The sequence below is a fragment of the Plasmodium vinckei genome (genome assembly GCF_900681995.1).
Source record: "Plasmodium vinckei vinckei genome assembly, chromosome: PVVCY_14".
Taxonomy (NCBI): domain Eukaryota; phylum Apicomplexa; class Aconoidasida; order Haemosporida; family Plasmodiidae; genus Plasmodium; species Plasmodium vinckei.
This window is the reverse complement of record NC_051306.1, coordinates 1,124,092-1,146,840: the sequence shown is the minus strand read 5'-3', so window position 1 is coordinate 1,146,840 and position 22,749 is coordinate 1,124,092. Positions and strand designations below refer to the sequence as shown.

Here is a 22,749-nt window from a genome sequence, read left to right as displayed (position 1 = left end):
TGCATTTTTAAAATTTATATAATAAATAAGGGCGAATATAGAAGTAACAAGATTTTCTGTATGATTGAATATTTTTCTATATTTACATTTTTTTTTTCAAAAAGTTTTCGCTTTCTGGATTTTTATTTATTTGGTTATTCTTATGGGTTGTATTGTAAATGATTTAGTTATTTTCTCGAGTATTTGTATTTAATTTTTCACGTTTTTTTCTCCCTTTTTTTATAATAATGGAAAAGAACGCAAGCATTGATAATCGAAATAAAGATAGCATAAAAGATAGTTTAAACTCCAAATTATTGGAAAGTAATAAATATGATGAAAATACAGTTAGGCATAATAAAAGTTCATTAATATTAAGTAGACAATTCTATGGAATAATTGGGGGGATAACTGCTGGAATTTTGGGACTTCAAGGCATAAACGGATTTCTCTTTTTTTCAGCATTTACATTAATAGGAACATTGATGACATTTTTTCATATTAAGAATAATTATAAATCATTTTTTGCTAGTAAATCGTGCATATTTCTGAGCGATTTTTTTAGTGGACTTATAGTAAGCATACCATATTTTTCCATGATGTATATAATAAATGATAATGTGTTGATATGACTATATTGGTGTATGCATAATGACTAATTTATTTTTTTGTTTATTTCTGTAATATGTTTTTCTTTTTTTTTCCTTCCCCTTTTCAGTCTTTTATTTTATTTTGGACCCTATCCTATGACATAATATACATTTTTTAAATGTGCACATTTTGGAAGCGCGCCAATTTATATTTTTCACAACATTCTACAATTTTCCCATTTTTATTATTATTACACAAGTTTGATCATATATCTTTTTTTTACGTTTAATCACCAGAATATATAGTAATATGGAATTGAATATAAAATTACATGAGAAATATTTTTTAAAAAGCATAAAAGAAAAATTAGTATCTAAATCTAAAAGGGATTATGAATCAGATAAATATGAATCAATTTTGATTAATGGAGTTTTTTGGGTTCTTAGTGGAATTTTAATAATGAACAAGGGAAAAAATAATTTGGGGGATATTTTAGAAAAAAATGTAATAGATATGCTATATTTATTGGTAATGCAATCTTTACAAAAAAAAAAAATTAAGGAAAATGTTATTTATAATTATAAAAAGGAAAATAGTATTTTATCACATAAAGATATAAATGAAGTAATGAAAATAGTAAAGCAAAAATCTTGTGATGGTGTTATTAATATAAAGATAGGCAATGAAGGGACAAACATATCAATGGACAATATTTCTTATCACAATGATAAAACAAATGAAAATATAAGCCGAATAGAATTCCATAAAAATAAAGGCCACCAAATTAATATAGCATTTAATACTAACGGAAATACAACTAATGATTTATTGATAAACAATATGAAAGAGATTGATAAGGCTGAAAAAAGGGATCTTAATTTATACTCAGATGGTACACATTTAAGGAGATTGAAAAAAAGGAAAAAAAAATTCATTGTATGCGGTTTTAGTCCATGTAATAAAAAATGGTTATATGAACCAAATGTAATAACTACATTAAGTGCTATTCAAATATTATTTTTAATAAATAGAACAAGTGAAAATGATATAAGCACTAAAACATTGTTAGAAATATATAATTTTATTAATTTATTATTTGATGAAGATAAAGGATTTTATCATTTTTCTTTAAAAAGTTTCTTATTACATTTTGATGGTGACATGCGATTTGTCTTTTGTTCATTGTCAACTATATATTTTATAAATTTATTATTATCAAAAAGAAATATATATATATATAATAGCAATAATAAAAAATGCATAAATTGGATATTAAATTGTTTGAATGCTGATGGAGGGTTTTCAAAATTTCCTGGATCAGAGTCTCATGCTGGAACTACATTCTGTGCAATTAACTCGTTAAACCTTTTGAAAGATAACAATAATAGAAGTTTCTTATTTACAAACAAATGGATAAGATCCAAGTTAATAAGGTAGAACAAAATAACTACACATTCATGTCCAGATATATATGTACACATTATCATAAAAGTTTCAACATATTTCATGGTTTAGGTAAATTTTTTCCTAAGCCTTTTCAATAATGATAATATTTTAAACATTTTTTTTATTGCTTCTTTTTTCTATATATAGGTGGCTATGTGACCGATATGAAAACCAAGGTATTAATGGGCGGGTTTCTAAGTCCCATGATGTTTGCTACTCTTGGTGGGTTTTGAGTAGTTTAGTAAGTCTCAAATGTAATTTAAGCAAACTTTTAAATGTAAATATATTAATAAATTACATTTTAAAATGTCAAGATAAAGATAATGGTGGGTTTTCAAGAGTTCAGCAAAATGATAATTATATTAAAAAAAGTGAAAATTTCAATTATTATGATAAAGAAAATATATCCCATAAGAAACCGGACTTGTTCCATAGCTTTTTTGCAATATCGGCGTTGTCAATTATTTATAATAACATTCAATATTATAAGAATAAAAAAAGTGACAAATATGATATATTTGGTGATACAAAAATACCTAAGCACTTGGAAGACCAACTAATTCAACTGAACGATGTCCATTCATCTTTTGCAATGCCTGTATATATGACAATTTAAATATTCCGAAAAAAAAAAGGACAAAAAATAAAACAATTTTACTCATAATAAATGCACACAGAAATACATATGTATGTGCATATTCCGTGTATTATATTCGCATAGTTTACTCCTTTTATTGTTCTAATTATATTAATTTTTCATATTTATTATTTTTTTTTTAATAATTTTATGTAACCATAATTATGCTTTTTTTGTTTGTTATAAATTTAAAATGTTATTTTTATATAATTTATTTTTTTAACATAATGTTTATTTATAATTTCACATGCCTGAAAATTAAACAAAAATTGGTGCAATTTTGCCATTGTAATAAACAACTAAAAAATTATCAAATATACATTTTTTCGTTCGTCAAAAATTTTACTTTTATCTTCTACAATTTGTTTGTTGTTTTTTTTGCACGCGAAATAAATGAATATGTATTGGGTCAAGCGAATATAATAAAAAATAGAATATCCATATAAAATGAGATTTAAATGCATCTCGGAAAATTATAATATAATTTTTAATTTAAGGGGATATATAAATGTATAATAATGGTTTTGGAGTTTTGAGGTTATTTTGATTAGTTTTATTTTTTACTAAGATAAATGTAGAGAGTGTGGCAAAAGGCATACATATATGTATGTTTCTATGTTTGTAAAAATGTTTAAATAATAGTTCATTAAAAATCAAGTTAACTAATCTGGTCGTAATATTTCAAAAAATTAGAAGCTAATTATTCAAATGGTTTAATTATCTACATACGCATTTATGTACTATCAATAAATGAATATTATTCGAAGGAAATTTCACAATTATTTTGCAAAGAATACATTGGCAAATATTTTGAAAAAGGATAAAATAAACTTTAATGATATACACAAGAATATATTTATTGGAAGATCGAATTATAATGGATTAGGGGTTTTTTCATTTGTTGAAATAAAAAAAAATGAGATAATTGAAGTATGCCCAGCTATAAAAATAGAAAATGAAAGTATTCCAAATAATTTGATTGATTATTTATTCGATAATTCATCTGAAAATGCAAATAATGAAATTGTCCAAATTATGAACCCTTCCCAGAAAGATATAAATTATAAACTTTTCCCATTGGGTTATGGCATTTTATACAACCATTCTGATACCCCTAATGCTTTTTTTCAAATTGTTAAAAGCCCAATGAATAATGAAAATGTATAAAAAAAAATAACATTAAAAAAATATATGTCCACCATAACGGGGTTAACAATTTTATTTCTTTCGTTTGGGAAAGGAACATTGTTTAACATATACCATTTTTATTTGTATTTTATTTATTGTTTATTCATTAATTTTTATTATTATAGGAAACAGTCGCTTCCGAATATATTATGATACTTCGCTCTCTGAAAAAAATTGAAAAAAATGAGGAAATTTGCATATCCTATGGAAACGCATGGTGGAAGGTAATAACCTTATTAAATTTGTGTTAGTAAAAAAAATATACCCTAAAGCATATTACAGCCGCATTGAAGAGATATGTGTACACCTCTTTTGTGTTTTTGAGGGTGTACACAAATGCTTTTTTGTTCTATGTATGCACATATTTATCATATGTTATTTAATTTGTTTGAAAATAGACAAAAAGAATCAAATTATTATGTAAATAAATCAATACATATGTAATTCGGTACACAAACCTACATATACACATTTATTTATTATGCATTATTTGTAACTGATCAATAAATAAAACAAAAAAAATAGTAATAAAAAGTTATGTTACACAAAAAAAAGAAAAAAACGGCAAGATAATGCACGGCACATATATAACCCCATTTTTCATCTATATGCTATTTCTTCCATTTTAATATTTATTCATAATATTTTTGAATATTTTATACTAAAAATATAAAATTTTCTTTTTTTTTTTACACATCCAAAGGATAGAAAGTGGAAGCCTCTTAATGAAAAAAACATCATGAGACAAGTATTTCATCCCTCTAACGAAAAATAAGTTATCTTAAAAAAATTCGTTTAATTATGGATAGAGTTAGTATTGATAAAGTTATATAAACAATAACTATAGAGGCTAGATAAAAAAAGTTTGGAAGAAAGTAATCGTTTATCTGAAAAAAGAAGAAAAAAAGTAAATAAAATTAATTAAAATATCGATATGGTGTTATTCGGATAATCCACTATTTGATATCCTTTTTTTCAGCCATAAATTTTCGTATATATGAGATACCATGATATGCATGCTGAGAAAGAAAGAAGTCCACATGGAAACATAGCACTTGACACAAAAGAGAAAAATATTTCTGCAAAAGAAAAAAAAATATAAGGATAAACAGGATAAATTTGATAAAAATATTTGGATAAATAAACACATTCAAACACAATTTCAATCAATAAAGATGCATCACATTCGTTCAATTGGATATTTGAGGATTTTCACTTTTTTCTCTTTTTCTCTTACTTGAACAAAAAGTTAATTAATGGATAAAAGTAAAAGTTGTCAAAATCTGTTTCTTCAAAGAATTCTAAAACTTTTATTTTTCTCAAATTGAATATATAAATAAGAAAAATAAAAGAAAAAATCATTGGAAAATATACATGTAAAAAAGTATAAATTTGACTAAAAGGCCAAAAATATTTTCCAAAGCCTATATAACCTGATGTTAACGGTAAACCATTTAACATAAATGTATGACCGGTTAAGAAAAAACTATATTTTAAAATTAGTGATGATAATATATAAAAATTTGTTTCATTAATTAAAAAAAATGAAATGCTTGGAATTAACTTAGCAATTTGTATTTGTATAACATCTGTTTGATCTATTATACTGGATTTACTTAATAAAATATTTTTTTCTTTTTGAAGATTTAAATATATTTTTTCCTTAACTTGTGTATTTATATGCTTGTTATATTGTCTGTCTACATTAGTATTTTCCCTAATCCAACTTATTATAATATTATTTATATCCTCTTTTTGTGTTAAATCCGTAGGATTTGTAAAGTAAAAATAAAAAAATATCAATGTTGTATAAAAAAATATAGTTATACTTAAATTTGTATTACTATATATGATAAGAGATAATTGTAGCAATGAGCACAGTATGATAAAAAATATTACACACAGCTCGCTCATTTTTTTTATAAAATTGTCACTATTCTTATTTTGTGTTTCCTCCAAAATGTCACTCTTTCGTAATATAATAAATGATATAAATGAAAATGTTAATGTGTACATAATTAAAGGCACCCAAAATTCTGCTATTTTATTTATTTTAATCAAGTAAATAATAACGAAAAAATATTGCAATGTCCATATTATTATTGTAATAAGTTTTATTTTTTTTTTCAACATTTTATTGCTCCTTCTCCTTAATAACAACATACTTAATATATAAAACGTTGTTGGTAAAATTATGTTTAACGTAGATCTGTTTATAAATATTTTTTCCGTGCAATGTTTGAAATATTCTGATTGAAAACTAGCCATAAGGTTAACTAACAAAATAACTAGCAACGGTGTGCTCCTAAAGAAAAAAAATTATTTTATTTTTCTTACATGGATGTATGTAAAAATGCAAACGAAAAGTTTACACACAATATTGCATAGGATATGGAAAGACATATAATGCTGCAATTACCTGAAGAAATAAGTAGATACTCTATAATTTTGGAATATCGAAGAACAAAATACGTAAACAATCATAAGGACATGAATATAATATCTTTCTTTTTCTACATAATTAAAAGATGTTTCACAAAAACTCCAGATAATAGAAAATACAAAAAAAAAGTTGCTTCTTAAAATTTGCATGAATTCTATTTTGCGTAAGAAAAAATAACTTGTATTTATCATTTCATTAATTAGTTTTTTTGAGAATATGATGAGCCTGTGAATTAAGTTAATATTGTTATTTGAATTGTTTTTAAATTTATTGAAGTTTGCTTGCTTTTGAATATTGTTTTGGATTCCGAAGAATGGAGTATCAGGTTTTGCTGAGATTGGATCATGGTTTCTATTTTCTTGTATTATTGGTACTTGGTCAAATTTACTAAATATTAAGCTATTAAACATGATGAGTATTTTTGCATGTGTAAAAATTGAAAGTACATTTTGAGCCTTGGATTTTTTGAAAAAAAATATATATCCAACAAACAACAAAAATAAAAATGAGAGTATCATAAAATATAATTTTTGTTTGTAAAGATTTAGAATAAATAAAATAAAGAAACCAAGCATTATAGAAATAATAAATCTTCTACTACCAATTGATTTATTGTAATAATTTAATTTGGAAAAGAAATAGTATATGCTAAAAATTATAAAAAAATATATATTTATAAATAGACATAAAAATAAAAAAGAGTGATCTTTTAAAGTAAAAATATAATAAAAATATCTTTGACTAATCTTCATTGCTTCTCTAATTTTATTTATATATTCTATATATTTTTCTTTTTCTTTTATCAATATTTCTTGGTTGTCTACAAATTCTTTATGAGGAATGAAAAAAGCAGATTTCTCATCTTCTATATTTTTCCACATATTTTTAATAAGATAATAATCATCAGTTTTTAAAACTCCATAGATTTTTTCATATTCATTTAAATATCTGTTTGTTTGCCACATGTTAGCATAATTCAGTTCAGCAATATAATGCAAATTTAACAAATCATAGTATGTTTGTGAAAATTTATTCATTTTTTTATTTTGACTTGAGTACTCAAATTGTTTATTACTATTATCTGTATTGTTTAGCTTCTTTTCTTTTTGGTATGGTACATTAGTATCATTATCAATTTCATATGCATTCGGAATAAAATCGAGGATAATATTTCCAATGTTACAAAATGGTAAGGTAGAGCCAATTAAAAATGATAAAGTACTAATTAAATTTACTTGTTTTGTATATTTAACATTATAAAAATATTTTCTTTCATGATTTAAACTGTTTAAAGAGGAATGATATTTTCTATAACCTATTATATCATTTTTATCATCTTCTGAATTTTTATATTTTTTAACAAAATCATGATAATTAAATGAATCATCAGAAGGCCGAGCTTTAGGGTTTTTCTTTATATCATCATTTCCATAGTCAAATAAAACGAAATTTCGAGAATTTATATTTTTATCAGCACTTATTAAACTTAATGGTGAATAAACAAACAAAGAACTGTTTGTTTCGTCTATGCTAATTCCACCATGGTCTCCTGAATCCAATTGCCCATGATCACCAAACGCTATAAATAATATATTTTTGTTATTTTTTTTAGATTCATTGATTTTACTAATTATGTCTTTTATAAATATATCAAAACTTATTAAAGAATTTTTCATAGTTTCTGAATTTACCCCTTCTATATGTCCTATATGATCAACTGCTAATAAATGTAAATAAAGAAGATCCCAATCATTTTTTGAATATTCTTGATAAAAATGGTCTTTGGATTTAATATCTAATGAATAAAAATCAAATATATTAAAGCTTTCATATACTAATTTTTTTGTTATTTTTTTTGTTAATTTTGTAATCGTATCATCACCAATAGCTGTAACATTTTTTTTATTAATATATAATTGCTCTATAAAATTGTCTTGCATATTATCACTAGGACTGAAATTCTCATTGATATCCATATAATTTGATATACCTCCTACTAGCATTGATTTTAGTCTGGATGTTGTAACAGTTGGTGGATCTGCTTCAAATCGAAATAACCGAGTATTATTTTTTTTTGTTTTTAAAATCTTATGTAAATTTATCATATTATTTAAATATAATTTAATTTTGTTTTGTTTAATGAGGGTATTTATATTGTTTTCGCCATTTCCAGATTTTTTCTCACCACCATTTTGCAGCATCACATTCGATTCCCATTTTTTATCATAATTGGGATCATAAAGTGTGAAATCAAACCTTAGTGAATCGATTAAAAGGATAACAATTTTATCATAAGGTGGATTAATAATTGAGTAGCTATTTTTATTCGTTTTCAAATATTCTACATACTCATTTCCAAATACATTTTTGCTAAATACATCTAAACTTTCTGATTTATTTAAAATTCCCGATTTTGAGAATAAAAACCCATTAATATATGAAATTATAATCAACACATTTATTAATAAAATCGAGATAAAAATTATCATGTGATTCGTTAAAACATTACCAAATAGTGTAGATTTCCCCCCCTCTTTCATTTTGTATTTTATATTTTATTTTATAATAATCAATATCGTTTCTAATATCGTTTAATTATTCGGTTTAAATTTTATTTCTTTTGTTTTTCGTCATGTATTATGTATGTGAGGATGATATTATATACTTAGGCAAAAAAAAAAATTATGAACAAATAATGTATATGCTCTTGCATTTGCATATAACGACTATGCAGCTCGAATGTGTTTAAATTTCCCAATAAAATATACAAAAAAATGATTTAATCTGAATATAATGCAAATGTTATAAAGGGAATAAACTATGCTAGTCATAAAGATTTTTTTTTCTTTATGCATATAGAAAGAAAATAACTTATTTTTTTAATTCTTTCATATAATACTATAAAATATATTTATATATAATGCATGGTATAATAATTTGTATATTTTATAATTTTTGGGTATTTTGTTTGATTAGTGATACTATATACTGAAAGCAAACGTGCTTTTATAATTGGATTTTTAAAATAATAAAAATAGATTATTGCATATGGTGGTTATATATGCTCATGGTGTTTATTTACCCGTATGCATTTTTGTAAACATAAAAATAAAATAGATAAGTCAATAAATTTAATAAATAAATAAATAAATAATTATAATAGAAAAAATAGTGAAATAAAAACTTTGAAGAGAGGTAGAAAAAATAAAAAAATAAGATCACTGTTCTTTGTAAACAATGATAAAAAAATGTGGGCCTAAAATAAGCTACACAAAATTAGTAGATTTTACACAATACACTGTAAAATATACGCCTAATGGTTATTAAAACAGGAAGGGAAGTTTCCTTCATAAAATAATAAATAAAAATTAAAACATAAGTATAAATAGAAAAATGTTTAAGTTTCGAGAAATAAAGAAGGGATGGAACGAATTAGGAAAAACCGCAAAACTAGTTTATGGATGTTTTTTTTTCAACATAGTTTTACTTGTTGGTATAACAACTAGAAGACATTTGGCAAATAAAAAAGCTGTTTATTATTATACTGATAAAATAATTGATTCAAATAGTGAAAACGATGATTGGAAATGTTATAATGTTGCAAAGCAATACCGCTATGAATGTGCCTACTTGATCGAGTACGAAAAAAATATCCCATAACCAAATACTTGCATATACTCATATATGAATGCATATTTTATTTAAACCTGTCCTATTTATATGCATACCTTTTCATGAAAATAAAAACTATTCACATATTACCCACAAATAATATGAATGTAATTTTAATGCTTTTCTTTTTTTTTGATACATTTTTAGAGAAATGGAACAAGTGGATATATGCCAAAAATTACAGAATGAATTAGAATTGTGTAGAGACGATTTATATAAATACATAAAGGAGAATACACCAGCAATGAAAAATATCCCTCATATTATAAACAAACCAGGATGGATAAAAGAACCATCGTGGTTTCAAAACATTAAAAAATAAAAAGTTAATGATTTTCTTTTTGATCATATATATAATATGCTTATATTTAATAGGCTATATATATTTACTAATCTACATATGCCCATATTTTTTTAATCATAATATAGATAGATGAATCATGTATGTTTATCTGTTAAGATGTTATATATTATTTGATTTCCCTCATTTTCTCTATAGAATATGCATATATTATTATAATATATTTTTTTGATATTTTTCATTTCTTTATCCTTCCGTAAAAGATAAGTAATTTATTTAATATTTTTCAATTATACAAATTGAAGAGAATAAAAAATACTTTTTGCCTTTTAATCTTTCATTATTATTATGTCCAGTTAAATTAATTAATTTGTTTTATTTATAGGATTGATAATATTCTTTATAGTTAAAAGTTTTTCTTAGTGTATCGAATATTTTTTCTCATACATAAAAACTTTAATATTCTTTTAAAATGTATTTTTTCAAAATATATATAACATATATATGTAATTATATATTTATAGATATGTGCGTATTTTTTTATATGGCAATAGGCCCACAGAATATTATTAATATGCCTCTTTGTAGAATCATATACATAAGCTGTTGCACCTTTTGGAAAATATATTAAATAAAAAAAGGCGTTAATATTACGCATGTACCATATAATACCATACTTTCTATATATTTTTTTTTAATGGAAAAATATTAAGAATAATATAGTATATAGAATATTAATAAGTTAAATATGTAAATTACAAATTAAAAGGATTTATGCCATTATATAGTGCATTTTTTATACAATTTAATTATTTTTCAAATCATTGAAATATAAACTTTTTTTCTATAATATTTTTCATGTTACAAAATAAATTGTTCCATTTTTTAGATCTATTGCAATTATTATATATATATTATAATGATATATTTTTCAAAAAAAAAGTAACGTTTCTCACTTGTGCTTATGGTAATATTTACCTGTGTCACGAACAAATATAATTTCTATAGATATCCATAAATATTATGTGCGTATTTATATATTGTAAAAATATATAAATAATGTATACACGATATGACTTTATATAAATTTGCGGTGTGTCCCTTAAGGATTTTCGATTTTGTTTCATTTTATTTCCATTTATTTTGTTTTTTATTTGTCGAATATCGTTATTTTCTTTATTCTATATTTTTAATAATTAAAAAAAATATGTTTCTTTAAGAAATATATTATTATCCCCTTATGTCAATATTAGGGTTAAAGAAGAATTATTTAATATATGAATATTTGAAATGAAGCGGTTTCAAATGATAAAAAATATTTATAGAAAAAAAAATAATAATAATGATAATAATATAATAAAATAAGAAAATAAAAACAAATAAAAAAAATACCAAAAAACGAAATTGCTAGGAATTACTATCACACTTCTTTAAAAAGGGGTAATCATAATAGTAAACGACATATCGAGGAAAGGGATAATACAAGTGAACGTTTGTAATATATATTATATGTATATACGCGTTCCTTCTTAGTATACAATTTAATTAAATGAAAAAATGAAAAAAGAAATAACATTTAATGTATGCTATGGAGAGGAGGAGGAGAAGAAAAACGTAGTGGGGTTACTCGTGGAAAATAATTTTGATGAAGTTTACGAGCCCCTAACTAGCGAAAGTTTGAGGTTTTTTTTACCATTAAATGGCTTATATGTAATAGATTATCAATTACATTTTTTTAAATATAATGATATAAAAAAAATATATATTGTTGTAACACATCATGAAAAGGAATTGCAAAGTTATGTTGAGAAATTTCAAAAAAGTAAAAGAAGATATAACGATTTAGATATAGAAATAATTAAAATGAACAAAAAGACAAAAAGCTTAGGAGATGTTTTAAGAGATTTTAAAAAATGTAAAAACATATATGATGATATATTATTATTACTTTCTGATACTATACCTATAGCAAATATAAAAGAAATAGTTAAAGCTCATTTTATAAATAAAGAAAAATGTAAAAGTCAAATTATGACGCTTTTACTAACTCATGACACAAATGATAATATGAAAAACCAAGATGAAGAATTTGTAATTGCTTATGATAATTTTACACTTAAAATGTTGTTATTTGAATATATAAAAAATAAAAATTATATAAGCATAACAAATGAGATATTTGATCATGCAAATAGTAATAGTAAAAATACAAAATCAAAGAAAAAAGATAATAAATCACCTCCTCATGTAACCAATAAAAAAGAAGCAGCTGTAGGAGAACGCTCAATTTTTTCTACCCTTAGTTCCTCAGTCAGTTCTATTATTATATCTTGTGATGTCCTTATCCCCAATATATATATTATAACCCCTGAAGTTTTAAAACTATTTGAGGAAAATTTTGATTATCAATGTATTCGTAAAGATTTAATCTATAATATATTAAAACAAGAAATAAAAATCGAAGAAATATATGTACATGAATTAAATGATGATAATAATTATACAGAATGCAATCAAATGATTGTTACTTTATTTGATTTTCGAACTTATTACAATTTTTATAAAACATTAATAGAAAAAAATATTCATCCATTTTTATCTAAAGCACATCATCTTTTGCCTGATATTCCTCAATTGATTTATACCGAGCCAGGATTTTATAGATCTAAAAATTCATTATTTACTGATGATTGTAAAATCTTTAAATCAAGTTCTATTGAAAATTTTTCAGAAATCATGAATGATACAACTATTGAAAGTTCTACTATATGTAAAAATTGTAAAGTTCATAAAAATGTTACTATTGTAAATAGCATTATTGGAAAAAATACTATTATAAAAAGTAACGTAGTTATATTAAATTCTTTTATTAGCGAAAATGTAATCATTAATGAAAATGTGTTTATTGATGAGGGTTGTATCATTGGAAGAAATATGAATATACCAGAGGGATTAAGACTTAAGAAATACACCAGACTTAGCAATTACAAATATGAAATGACTAAAGCGAGACTTTCCGAAGCAAGCAAGCACGAGCTCGAGGATGCGAAAAGGAACGAAACGAAGGACGAAGCAAAGGAAGAGATACAAGAAGAATCAAAGGAAGAGATACAAGAAGAAGTAAATGAAGAGATAATAGAAGAAGCAAAGGAAGAGATACAAGAAGAAATAAAAGATGAGGTTGGAGAAGAAGCAAAGGGCGAAATAAAAGAAGAGGTAAAAGATGAAATAACAGATGAAGCTAAGGAAGAGGTAAAAGATGAAATAACAGATGAAGCTAAGGAAGAGGTAACAGAAGAAATAAAAGAAGAAACTGAAAAAGAGGTAAAAGATGAAATACCAGATGAAGCTAAGGAAGAGGTAAAAGATGAGATAACAGGTGAAGCTAAGGAAGAGGTAAAAGATGAGATAACAGGTGAATCTAAGGAAGAGGTAAAAGATGAGATAACAGGTGAAGCTAAGGAAGAGGTAAAAGATGAGATAACAGGTGAAGCTAAGGAAGAGGTAAAAGATGAGGTTGAAGAGGAAAAGATTGAAGAAAGCAAGGTTGATAGTGTGAAGGAGAAATATGAAGAGGTGAGGATTGAAGAAATGAAGACTGATGTCGAGGAGGAAAAGAAGGGAGATGAAGAGGAATTCAACATAGAAAACTACATAGTTAAAACAAAATATTCTGACGAAAAATTAAGATCATTTTTTTTCTATGTTCATAATTCTGATGATGATAAAAAGTTAAAATCATTGAGTTCGTTAGAATATGACTCAGAAGAAGAAATTGAAGATAGCTCAGATTATTCTGGGGATAAGGAATATAATACATTATATTTTAGTGATGAAAATGACAATGAATCTGAAACACATGATAATAATAATTTTGGAACTGAATATAATAATTCTAATGAAACATGTGTAGAAAGTGAAAAAGCCACTTTTGATAATGAAATATCATTATTATGTAAAGAAGCTTTTGAAAAACCTCAATTTATGAATCATAAAATATTAGAAATGAAAAGTTTTCGTCTATCACAGAATTGTACAGATTTAGATGTAATTATATCTTTTTTTCCAATTTTTTGGCAATTTATAAATAATTTAGAGTTTGAAAAAGATACATGGATTGATAAATTTGACGATACTAAATTAGACTTACTTTTTTCTTCATTTTTAATAGATGAACCAATATATTATGAAACCATTTATGATTTAATTCTTGAGTTTTCAAAGAAAACATATTTAGATAATAATGTCAAAAACAACATACATGGTCCCACCCGACTTTGTAACGCATTTGAGTACATATACCATTCAGATATTTTTGAGTTTAACCACTTTAATAAGTAATAATTAATTTGAAACATAAAAAACAAAAAGATACAAATGATAAGTTGTGTGAATATGTTTATATTTTTACGAATTAAAACATATGTTCGTGATTGTTATGAGAAAATACATGTATACATAATGTTTTCATTTTCCATTGTATTATATTATACTATGTTATATTATTTTGAATTTTTTTTTTTGCAGGTGGATTAATAATCGAGGAAATGATGATTATTTGATAGACAACAAACGACTAAAAGCTTTCGCTGAATGGGTTTCAGGGGAATAGTTATTTTTATAACTAGAAATGGCCTAAATTTTTATATGTCAATTTATGCTAATATATTTTTTTGTTATTTATTGATTTCCCCGGATTACCAATATTTTATGTTTCCTCACATAAATATATATAACTATTGGATTATATTAAATTATGTTAATATCTAACGTCTATATATTTTATAAAAAATGCCCATAAAATGATATTTACCCATTTGGCATGAATATACATATTCTATACATACATGTGTGTATTTCATCGTTGTGTATTATTTAAAATAAATTTGTGGCTATTCTCCACTTAAATATATATATGTCATTAATCTTATTTATTTTACGTCATGCACTTTTTATTTTTTTGGTTAAATGAAAGCCATTCTGTAAATTATTTTATATACTATAACATTTTTAATGAATTTATAAAATAACAATTAAAAATAATTTAACGTTAAAAGAAAAATCAAATACAGTTTTAAATATAATTGTAATGTAACATTAATTATTCAGACTATAATATTTGCTCAGAGCAATAAGAAAGTAGTAGTTATGCATTTTTTTGGTGATGTTATTTTTGTATTAAGGGTACATTTTCGAAACCGTTTAAAAAAAATATACACTACAAAAAAGTTATATATATGTACGAAGTAAATTATTTTTCATTTTCTAAACTGTGAGTAGATAGATTTCTATATAATTAAATTAATCGTAAATTTCTACAAAAAGTGCACAATTTTGAGTGCGTGTTATTATGTATGCCTTTGTTGTTACATTTTACAAAAGCTTGTATATATATTATAGGATTAAAATTGGGAACAAATTTCATAATTTCCTTGTGCTAGCTTATTAGGATCATTTTTCTATTCGCCAATTTACTTAGTTTGTTAGTATACAAATTTTCTTTCCTTTGTAGGTCAAACAAAATTCATATAATTTATGTACATGTATAGCAGTTGCAATTGAATCTAAATTTTTTTGATAATTTCATACTAATGTAGAAATATATGAAAACAATCATTTATATGCTCTAATGTTTAGAAATGTGTAGAAAAAATGATGTATATATAAATAATAAAAAAATAAATATATGGGTATACATGTCAAATAAAATCCGTTTTAAGGAAAAAAATAATAAATCTGGAGAAATATGTGTTTACAATAAAACCCGATTACAAAGTGGCTCACCGTTTTTTTTCCCCTGCAAATTTCTTTTATATACTAACAAAATAATTGTAAAAAAACAAAAATAATAATGCTGTTTAGAGTATTTTTATACGATTCTATATATAATATAGTATTTACATATTTTTTAATAAATTTTATTATTATGTTAATGCGCTAAAAAAAAATGAAAAAACAATATTTTTAATAAAATTGGTAATTCAGTTTTAATTTGTTACATATACATCGATACATAAGCTATGTATATTTATTGATAAAAATAGATAGCATATTTACAGTTTTCTATTGAAGCAGGTAGCTATTTCTCTTCAATATATTTACCTTTTTTTTTCCTTCTATCTATTTTTGGCTTATTACCATTTCGAATGTATATAATATATAGGAATATATATATGCATAACTATATATTTTTCACAATATAATATTTTGATTTTTCATATTAATTTTTTGTATATTAAACAAAACATACCCTCGTTTTATTCTTATATTTTGTAACTCTTACATATTTATATACATATTTTCACTGAGAATAGTTTATGCATACAACATATGTAGTTTTTAAATTGTAAGAATATACAAGCATATATATATGAATATATATTTCTACGATAAAATAAACACAAGGGAATATAAAATTAATGCGAATTGTATTGAATGCATTTAAAAGAGTAACAGAAATAAAGACAAGAAATCAATATATACATATAGTTTCAAAAAGAATGTGTAGTATAAATTCAGAAATTGATATCCCAGAGGCGGATCGAATAGAATCTCAAAAATTGTTTGATGAACTAAAAGAATTAAATATAAATTACAAAGAAGTAAAACATGGGAAAGTAAATTCAATTAAAGAAATTTTAGATTTAAATTTGGAGAAATCTGAAAATGTAATAAAAAATTTATTTTTAAAAGATAAAAAAAAAAACTATTTTTATCTATGTGTAGCTAACTGGAAAAAAGTAGATTTAAAAAATGTATCAACACAATTAAAAACATCAAATTTAAGATTTGTTGATGATGAAAATTTAAAAAATATATTAAATGTAAAACCAGGATCTCTTACTCCATTTTCTATTAAATCCGATAAAGATAATATTGTAAAATTATATTTTGACGAAGACATAAAAAGTATGGATGAAGTTATTATTCATCCTATGCATAATTATAGCTGTATATATGTAAAAACATCTGATGTTATTAAATATTGTGATTTGCATAAGCATACACCCGAATTTATAAATTTCCCAGATTCAAAAGATACAGAAGATCAAAATATCAAAAGAGATGATACTAGTATTAATGAAGAAAATCCAAAAGACCCATCCAAATTAACACACGGAAAAAGTGGCGAGAAAACAACTGAAAAAGATAAAGGAAAAGATGGAAGTAATATCCTTGGAATAACTTCAAAAAAAGAACAAAATTTTTCAGATTGGTACACACAAGTAATTGTAAAAAGTGAATTAATAGAATATTATGATATTTCGGGGTGTTATATATTAAGACCAGCCTCTTACTACATATGGGAATGTATTCAAGCATTTTTTAATAACGAGATAAAGAAATTGGATGTAGAAAATTCCTATTTTCCATTATTTGTTACAAAAAATAAATTAGAAAAAGAGAAAAATCATATAGAAGGTTTTAGTCCAGAAGTTGCTTGGGTTACCAAATATGGTGATACAGATTTACCTGAAGAAATTGCTATAAGGCCTACTAGTGAAACTATTATGTATTCTGCATTTTCAAAATGGATCAGATCCCACAGAGATTTACCATTAAAATTGAATCAATGGAATACAGTAGTTAGATGGGAATTTAAACAACCAACACCCTTTATTAGAACACGAGAATTTTTATGGCAAGAAGGACATACAGCACATAAAAATGAAGAAGAAGCAGTAAAAATGGTATTTGATATATTAGATATATATAGAAGATGGTATGAAGAATGCTTAGCAGTACCAGTTATTAAGGGACTAAAAAGTGAAGGAGAAAAATTCGGTGGAGCTAATTTTACATCAACTAATGAAACATTTATAAGTGAAACTGGAAGAGCTATACAAGCAGCTACATCACATTATTTAGGCACAAATTTTGCAAAAATGTTTAAAATAGAATTTGAAGATGAACAAGAAAATAAACAATTTGCGCATCAAACATCATGGGGATGTACTACTAGATCTATAGGTGTTATGATTATGATGCATAGTGATAATAAAGGATTAATTTTACCACCAAATGTTGCAAAATATAAAGCTGTTATTGTACCTATTTTATATAAAAATACGGATGAAACTGCTATTTTTAATTATTGTAAAGATATAGAAAAAGTTTTAAAAAATGCACAAATTAATTGTATATTTGATGATAGAGATTTATATTCGCCGGGTTATAAATTTAACCATTGGGAATTGAGAGGAATACCAATAAGAATAGAAGTAGGCCCAAAAGATATACAAAATAATTCTTGTGTTTTTGTTCGTCGAGATAATAATCAAAAATTCAATATTAAAAAAGAAAGCGTATTATTAGAAACGCAACAAATGCTAGTTGATATACATAAAAACTTATTTTTAAAAGCTAAAAAAAAAATAGATGATTCTATTGTTCAAATTACTTCATTTGATCAAGTTATGGATGCTCTTAATAAAAAAAAAATGGTATTAGCACCATGGTGTGAAGATATAGCAACAGAAGACGAAATCAAAAAAGAAACACAAAGACTATCTATGAGCCAAACAAATGTTGAAACATCACTTAGTGGGGCTATGAAACCTTTATGCATACCCCTTGATCAGCCTCCTATGCCACCAAATACCAAATGCTTTTGGACTGGAAAACCAGCAAAAAGGTGGTGCCTCTTTGGAAGAAGTTACTAAGAGTAACAATATGTTAAGAAGTTTGGGTTGGATAGAAGATCCCCCAAAATATTTTTTTTTCCTTCATTTTTCTAGTATCGTTCGCTTCGTTTTATTTCTTTTAAAAATGTATCTTTAAAAAAAATGTGAATGTTGTTAATTTTGCGTACATTTAGAGTTATACAATATGGAGCATTAACCAATATAATGTGTATTTTATATTATTTTTTTTCATTTCATTTATTTTTTTTTCATTTCATTTATTTTTTTTTTCATTTAAATTAACATAAACGCCAATTTTTAAGCGATAAAATGTAAGTATATTAAATTTATGGTTTTTTTTTTTTAAATTATATAATTAAGTATAATTTTTTTTCATTTCGAAAAATAATTCTCAAGCTAAAAAAACATACATTGGGGAGGCTTAATGTTGTTATTAAAATATTTATACATTTTTTTTGAGGGGCATAGTATAAGCAGATTAAATTTCACGTTTATTTTAGCATATGGTTTTCTACAAACGTTACTAAAAGTGAAACGATTCGTAGGTTATATAAATAATGTAAATGCATATATAATCGCTATATATATGTATTTTTTTTTTATTTATTTGTTATTTTTTGTTCTTTAATTTTAATGAACATATTCAAATAGTTTTCCGAAAATTTGTTGCTTTAATAAAGGTATTATTTTTAACATAATTAAATTTACATGAATTTATATTAGTAAAAAGGAATAAATAATGGCATCAAACATTTTGTTCGAAGACCGTTTTGTTATAAGCAATGTAGATAATTCAAAGTTTGAAAAAGTCAGTAGAATAAAAGCTAAAAGTACGGGTTATGATGCTGAATTAATTCTTGATGTCCATTCAGAATTGTTTAAAGTTGAAGAAAAGAAGGTGGCATAAATAATAAAAAAAAGAGAAAATATATAAAATCATCATCATTTTACTCCATTTTAATTTATTGCTTTTATTCAAATATATAACTTTATTGGTATATATATTTTTTTGATGCAATATTTTAAAAAATTTTATAGGCCATATATTTAGCACTTCAAGATAATTTTATGGGATATAGTGATGACAAAACATGGGAACAAGCTGACAATAAATCATTAAATAATATTGAATATATTATGAGTGGTCGAATTTTTAAATTTGAGGAGCTTTCATCCGAAAGAAGGTTTACTTTCATGCTAATCATATTTCATCATATAAATTGATTATACATATTATATGTATTCCCATATTATCATATGCTATTTATGAAACAATTTATGACCTGACCTCAATGAACAATAAAACTATTCTATTCATTTATTATATATGTGCGCAACACATTCTCTATATATATATTAATATGGTTATATTATAATGCTACATATTCAAATTTATGCATTTTTCTTTTTTAAGGACGGTTTATGCTTCTTATGGGGGACTAATGATGGCACTAACAGCAGATAAACAATTTATAGGAGATCTTGAAATAGACATGAAAATTTATTTACTTGCCAAAAATGTTGATATTGAAAGAGCATAAGATATAAAGGGCTACCATATTTTTTTTTGCTTTTCCAAGTATTTGCTCACACAATCTGGCACAAACGAGCATATTATGTTTTTATTTTTTTAGCGTCTTTTAATATTATCAAATATGTATCTATATATACTTATTTTCTTTGATCTTTGTTATTAGCATTTTTTTCTTCCCAATTTTGTAGACAAATACAAAGAAAAAATAGTGTTTTATTTTAAACTATTATAAAACTTTATTATATTTTTAATAATATGCTATTTTTTTTTGTTGGTAAATTTGTAAATACTAAAATTCCAATGCAGAAGTTTAATAAAAAAATCAAAAATATGGCTATATTATTTGATTATGTTACTTTTTTTTGAGAGTTTTTATATTTTATTCAAAAACACATAAATTGATAGTAATGTAAAAGGGAAAAAAATTATAGCGGTAATAAAATGTAAAATATTGCCTCTTCACGTGTATTTAAGTTTTGGACTGCTTAATATAGCATTCTAATGTAAAATAAATAAATATAACACAAGTGAATTTTAAATAAAAAAACATATAGGAATAGTTATGGAATAAAATATGCATACCAATATGAATATAGGCATAGACGGACATGTGTTTGCACACATATTATAAAATAAATCATATAAAAATGAAAGAAAAAAATACAATATAGTTATAAAAGAGCGGATTTATTTAATACGCTTCACATTGTACACATTTTTGTGTATTTTATTCTGTTATTTTTTTTTTAAATTTGCTAATATACTCTCCGCTTTTCGTGATGAAAAGGAAATGGAAAGTAGTTATTTATGTATAAATTTAATCATCCGGATTTAAACAATAATATAGCTACTTGTCCAATATAGAAATAAATAAAATTCTTAGTTTCATGTGTAACATATGATCCAAAATTCCTTCCGACTACACAATGCCATGTAGGGTCATATTTTCTGTCAAACTCTTTTTTTATATGTGCTGCAATATCTTTTTCGACATTGTATTTTTGTAGAGCTTGGTTAGCACAATCAATGGCATCGATTTGCATTTCTTCCGTCATATCTACATTTTTTACAACCGCATTTTTATTTGGTTTTCTATCAGCCATTTTTTACAAATAAATGTACATATGCATATATAAATATTTACAATACGTATATTTATAAACACATATATTGTGCCTATATGTTTATTATATTATTATAAAAATGATAAAATAAAAATAAATGATTATGATAATTTTATTAAAAAATAAAATCGAAAAGACGTAAATATTTCTTTTTATAAAATGTCTAGGATTTACTACAATTTATAGATATTCTGAATACACAATTTTTGCATATAATAATTTATATATTTGCTATATAATAATATCGAATAAATTTTTTATATATCTTTTGCCATTTCTTTTATTTTTGCTCATTATCATTTTTATATGCCATATAAATATAATGCATATGCTATATATACTTAAATAAAATAGCGTTTAATTTAATTTTGAAAAATGACTAATATATATATCTTTTATTGTTTCTGCGACATTTTTAATTATTACTTATTCTCTTCGTGAGCAAATCCCTTGTTTTTATTATTTTATTTATTTTTTTTTTAATAAAGAATTTCAATCGTCATAAAGTTCCTTTAGCTACTTATCTATAATGCATACATAATTACACATATAAATAATAAATATGCTAGCAATATACGAATTTAATGTAGGAATTTTGGCGTCTGATTCGGATTTACGCACATAAATATCGAATCGCCGTTTTAAGCCGTCTAATTAGCATTCATATAAAATATTATCTTCCCCTTTGTTCTTATTTATATTATTCGCATAAAGATTACATTTAATTTATATATAAACATATATATAGCGTTTAAATAAACAAATATGCATATAAATTGCTATTGTACTTAAAAAAAATATTTTTTGAGATAAGCATGTAAGGCGCAAATGCTATATATCACAATTTCATATTACGCAATAAAAATCAAAAAATGCGCAAAATGATATCGAAAAAAAAAAATAAAAATTAATTAACTTGAAAAACTACATAAAAATCATAAAATAATGTTTTTTTATTTTTATGATTATTGTTTTATAATTATTTATAATTTTTTTCACAAATGTGTGTAAAAAAAAAAAAGAGAATAATATATAATACCCCTTAAATTTAATCGGCCTTAATTTTTCTTATTTCATTTTTTTTCACTCCCAAACTTTAATTTTGAATATATAAGTATAATAGGCTGTTATATTAAGCATTATTTGATGCTCAAAAGACAATAAATGTATAATTTGCATATTCAATATT

General features: G+C 23.7%; 9 protein-coding genes across 9 annotated transcripts; 7 read left to right on the top strand and 2 right to left on the bottom strand.

Moving 5' to 3' along the window:
• Positions 1 to 227: 227 nt before the first annotated feature.
• PVVCY_1403220 (ER membrane protein complex subunit 6, putative) lies at positions 228 to 729 on the top strand (the record flags this gene model as incomplete). The annotated part of the gene is made up of 2 exons (XM_037634875.1): positions 228 to 510; positions 698 to 729. 2 exons carry the CDS (start codon positions 228 to 230, stop codon positions 727 to 729), a joined length of 315 nt encoding a protein of 104 aa, XP_037490916.1.
• Positions 730 to 879: 150 nt separating this feature from the next.
• On the top strand, positions 880 to 2,632 carry PVVCY_1403210 (geranylgeranyl transferase type2 beta subunit, putative; the record flags this gene model as incomplete). The annotated part of the gene is made up of 2 exons (XM_037634874.1): positions 880 to 2,003; positions 2,164 to 2,632. The coding sequence occupies 2 exons, from the start codon at positions 880 to 882 to the stop codon at positions 2,630 to 2,632; spliced, it is 1,593 nt and encodes a 530-aa protein (XP_037490915.1).
• Positions 2,633 to 3,403: 771 nt separating this feature from the next.
• Positions 3,404 to 4,616, top strand: PVVCY_1403200 (histone-lysine N-methyltransferase, putative; the record flags this gene model as incomplete). Its single annotated transcript, XM_008624708.2, has 3 exons — positions 3,404 to 3,814; positions 3,967 to 4,065; positions 4,545 to 4,616. The coding sequence occupies 3 exons, from the start codon at positions 3,404 to 3,406 to the stop codon at positions 4,614 to 4,616; spliced, it is 582 nt and encodes a 193-aa protein (XP_008622930.2).
• Position 4,617: 1 nt separating this feature from the next.
• PVVCY_1403190 (GPI ethanolamine phosphate transferase 3, putative) lies at positions 4,618 to 8,824 on the bottom strand (the record flags this gene model as incomplete). Its single annotated transcript, XM_037634873.1, has 4 exons — positions 4,618 to 4,728; positions 4,848 to 4,920; positions 5,079 to 6,146; positions 6,261 to 8,824. The coding sequence occupies 4 exons, from the start codon at positions 8,822 to 8,824 to the stop codon at positions 4,618 to 4,620; spliced, it is 3,816 nt and encodes a 1,271-aa protein (XP_037490914.1).
• Positions 8,825 to 9,677: 853 nt separating this feature from the next.
• PVVCY_1403180 (conserved Plasmodium protein, unknown function) lies at positions 9,678 to 10,278 on the top strand (the record flags this gene model as incomplete). The annotated part of the gene is made up of 2 exons (XM_008624710.1): positions 9,678 to 9,922; positions 10,104 to 10,278. 2 exons carry the CDS (start codon positions 9,678 to 9,680, stop codon positions 10,276 to 10,278), a joined length of 420 nt encoding a protein of 139 aa, XP_008622932.1.
• Positions 10,279 to 11,814: 1,536 nt separating this feature from the next.
• On the top strand, positions 11,815 to 14,869 carry PVVCY_1403170 (conserved Plasmodium protein, unknown function; the record flags this gene model as incomplete). The annotated part of the gene is made up of 2 exons (XM_037634872.1): positions 11,815 to 14,594; positions 14,785 to 14,869. The coding sequence occupies 2 exons, from the start codon at positions 11,815 to 11,817 to the stop codon at positions 14,867 to 14,869; spliced, it is 2,865 nt and encodes a 954-aa protein (XP_037490913.1).
• A 1,807-nt stretch (positions 14,870 to 16,676) lies between these two features.
• PVVCY_1403160 (proline--tRNA ligase, putative) lies at positions 16,677 to 18,920 on the top strand (the record flags this gene model as incomplete). The annotated part of the gene is made up of 1 exon (XM_008624712.1): positions 16,677 to 18,920. The coding sequence occupies one exon, from the start codon at positions 16,677 to 16,679 to the stop codon at positions 18,918 to 18,920; it is 2,244 nt and encodes a 747-aa protein (XP_008622934.1).
• A 721-nt stretch (positions 18,921 to 19,641) lies between these two features.
• On the top strand, positions 19,642 to 20,443 carry PVVCY_1403150 (DNA-directed RNA polymerases I, II, and III subunit RPABC3, putative; the record flags this gene model as incomplete). Its single annotated transcript, XM_008624713.1, has 3 exons — positions 19,642 to 19,800; positions 19,941 to 20,086; positions 20,317 to 20,443. 3 exons carry the CDS (start codon positions 19,642 to 19,644, stop codon positions 20,441 to 20,443), a joined length of 432 nt encoding a protein of 143 aa, XP_008622935.1.
• An 814-nt stretch (positions 20,444 to 21,257) lies between these two features.
• Positions 21,258 to 21,539, bottom strand: PVVCY_1403140 (dynein light chain 1, putative; the record flags this gene model as incomplete). Its single annotated transcript, XM_008624714.1, has 1 exon — positions 21,258 to 21,539. One exon carries the CDS (start codon positions 21,537 to 21,539, stop codon positions 21,258 to 21,260), a length of 282 nt encoding a protein of 93 aa, XP_008622936.1.
• Between the last annotated feature and the right edge of the window lie 1,210 nt (positions 21,540 to 22,749).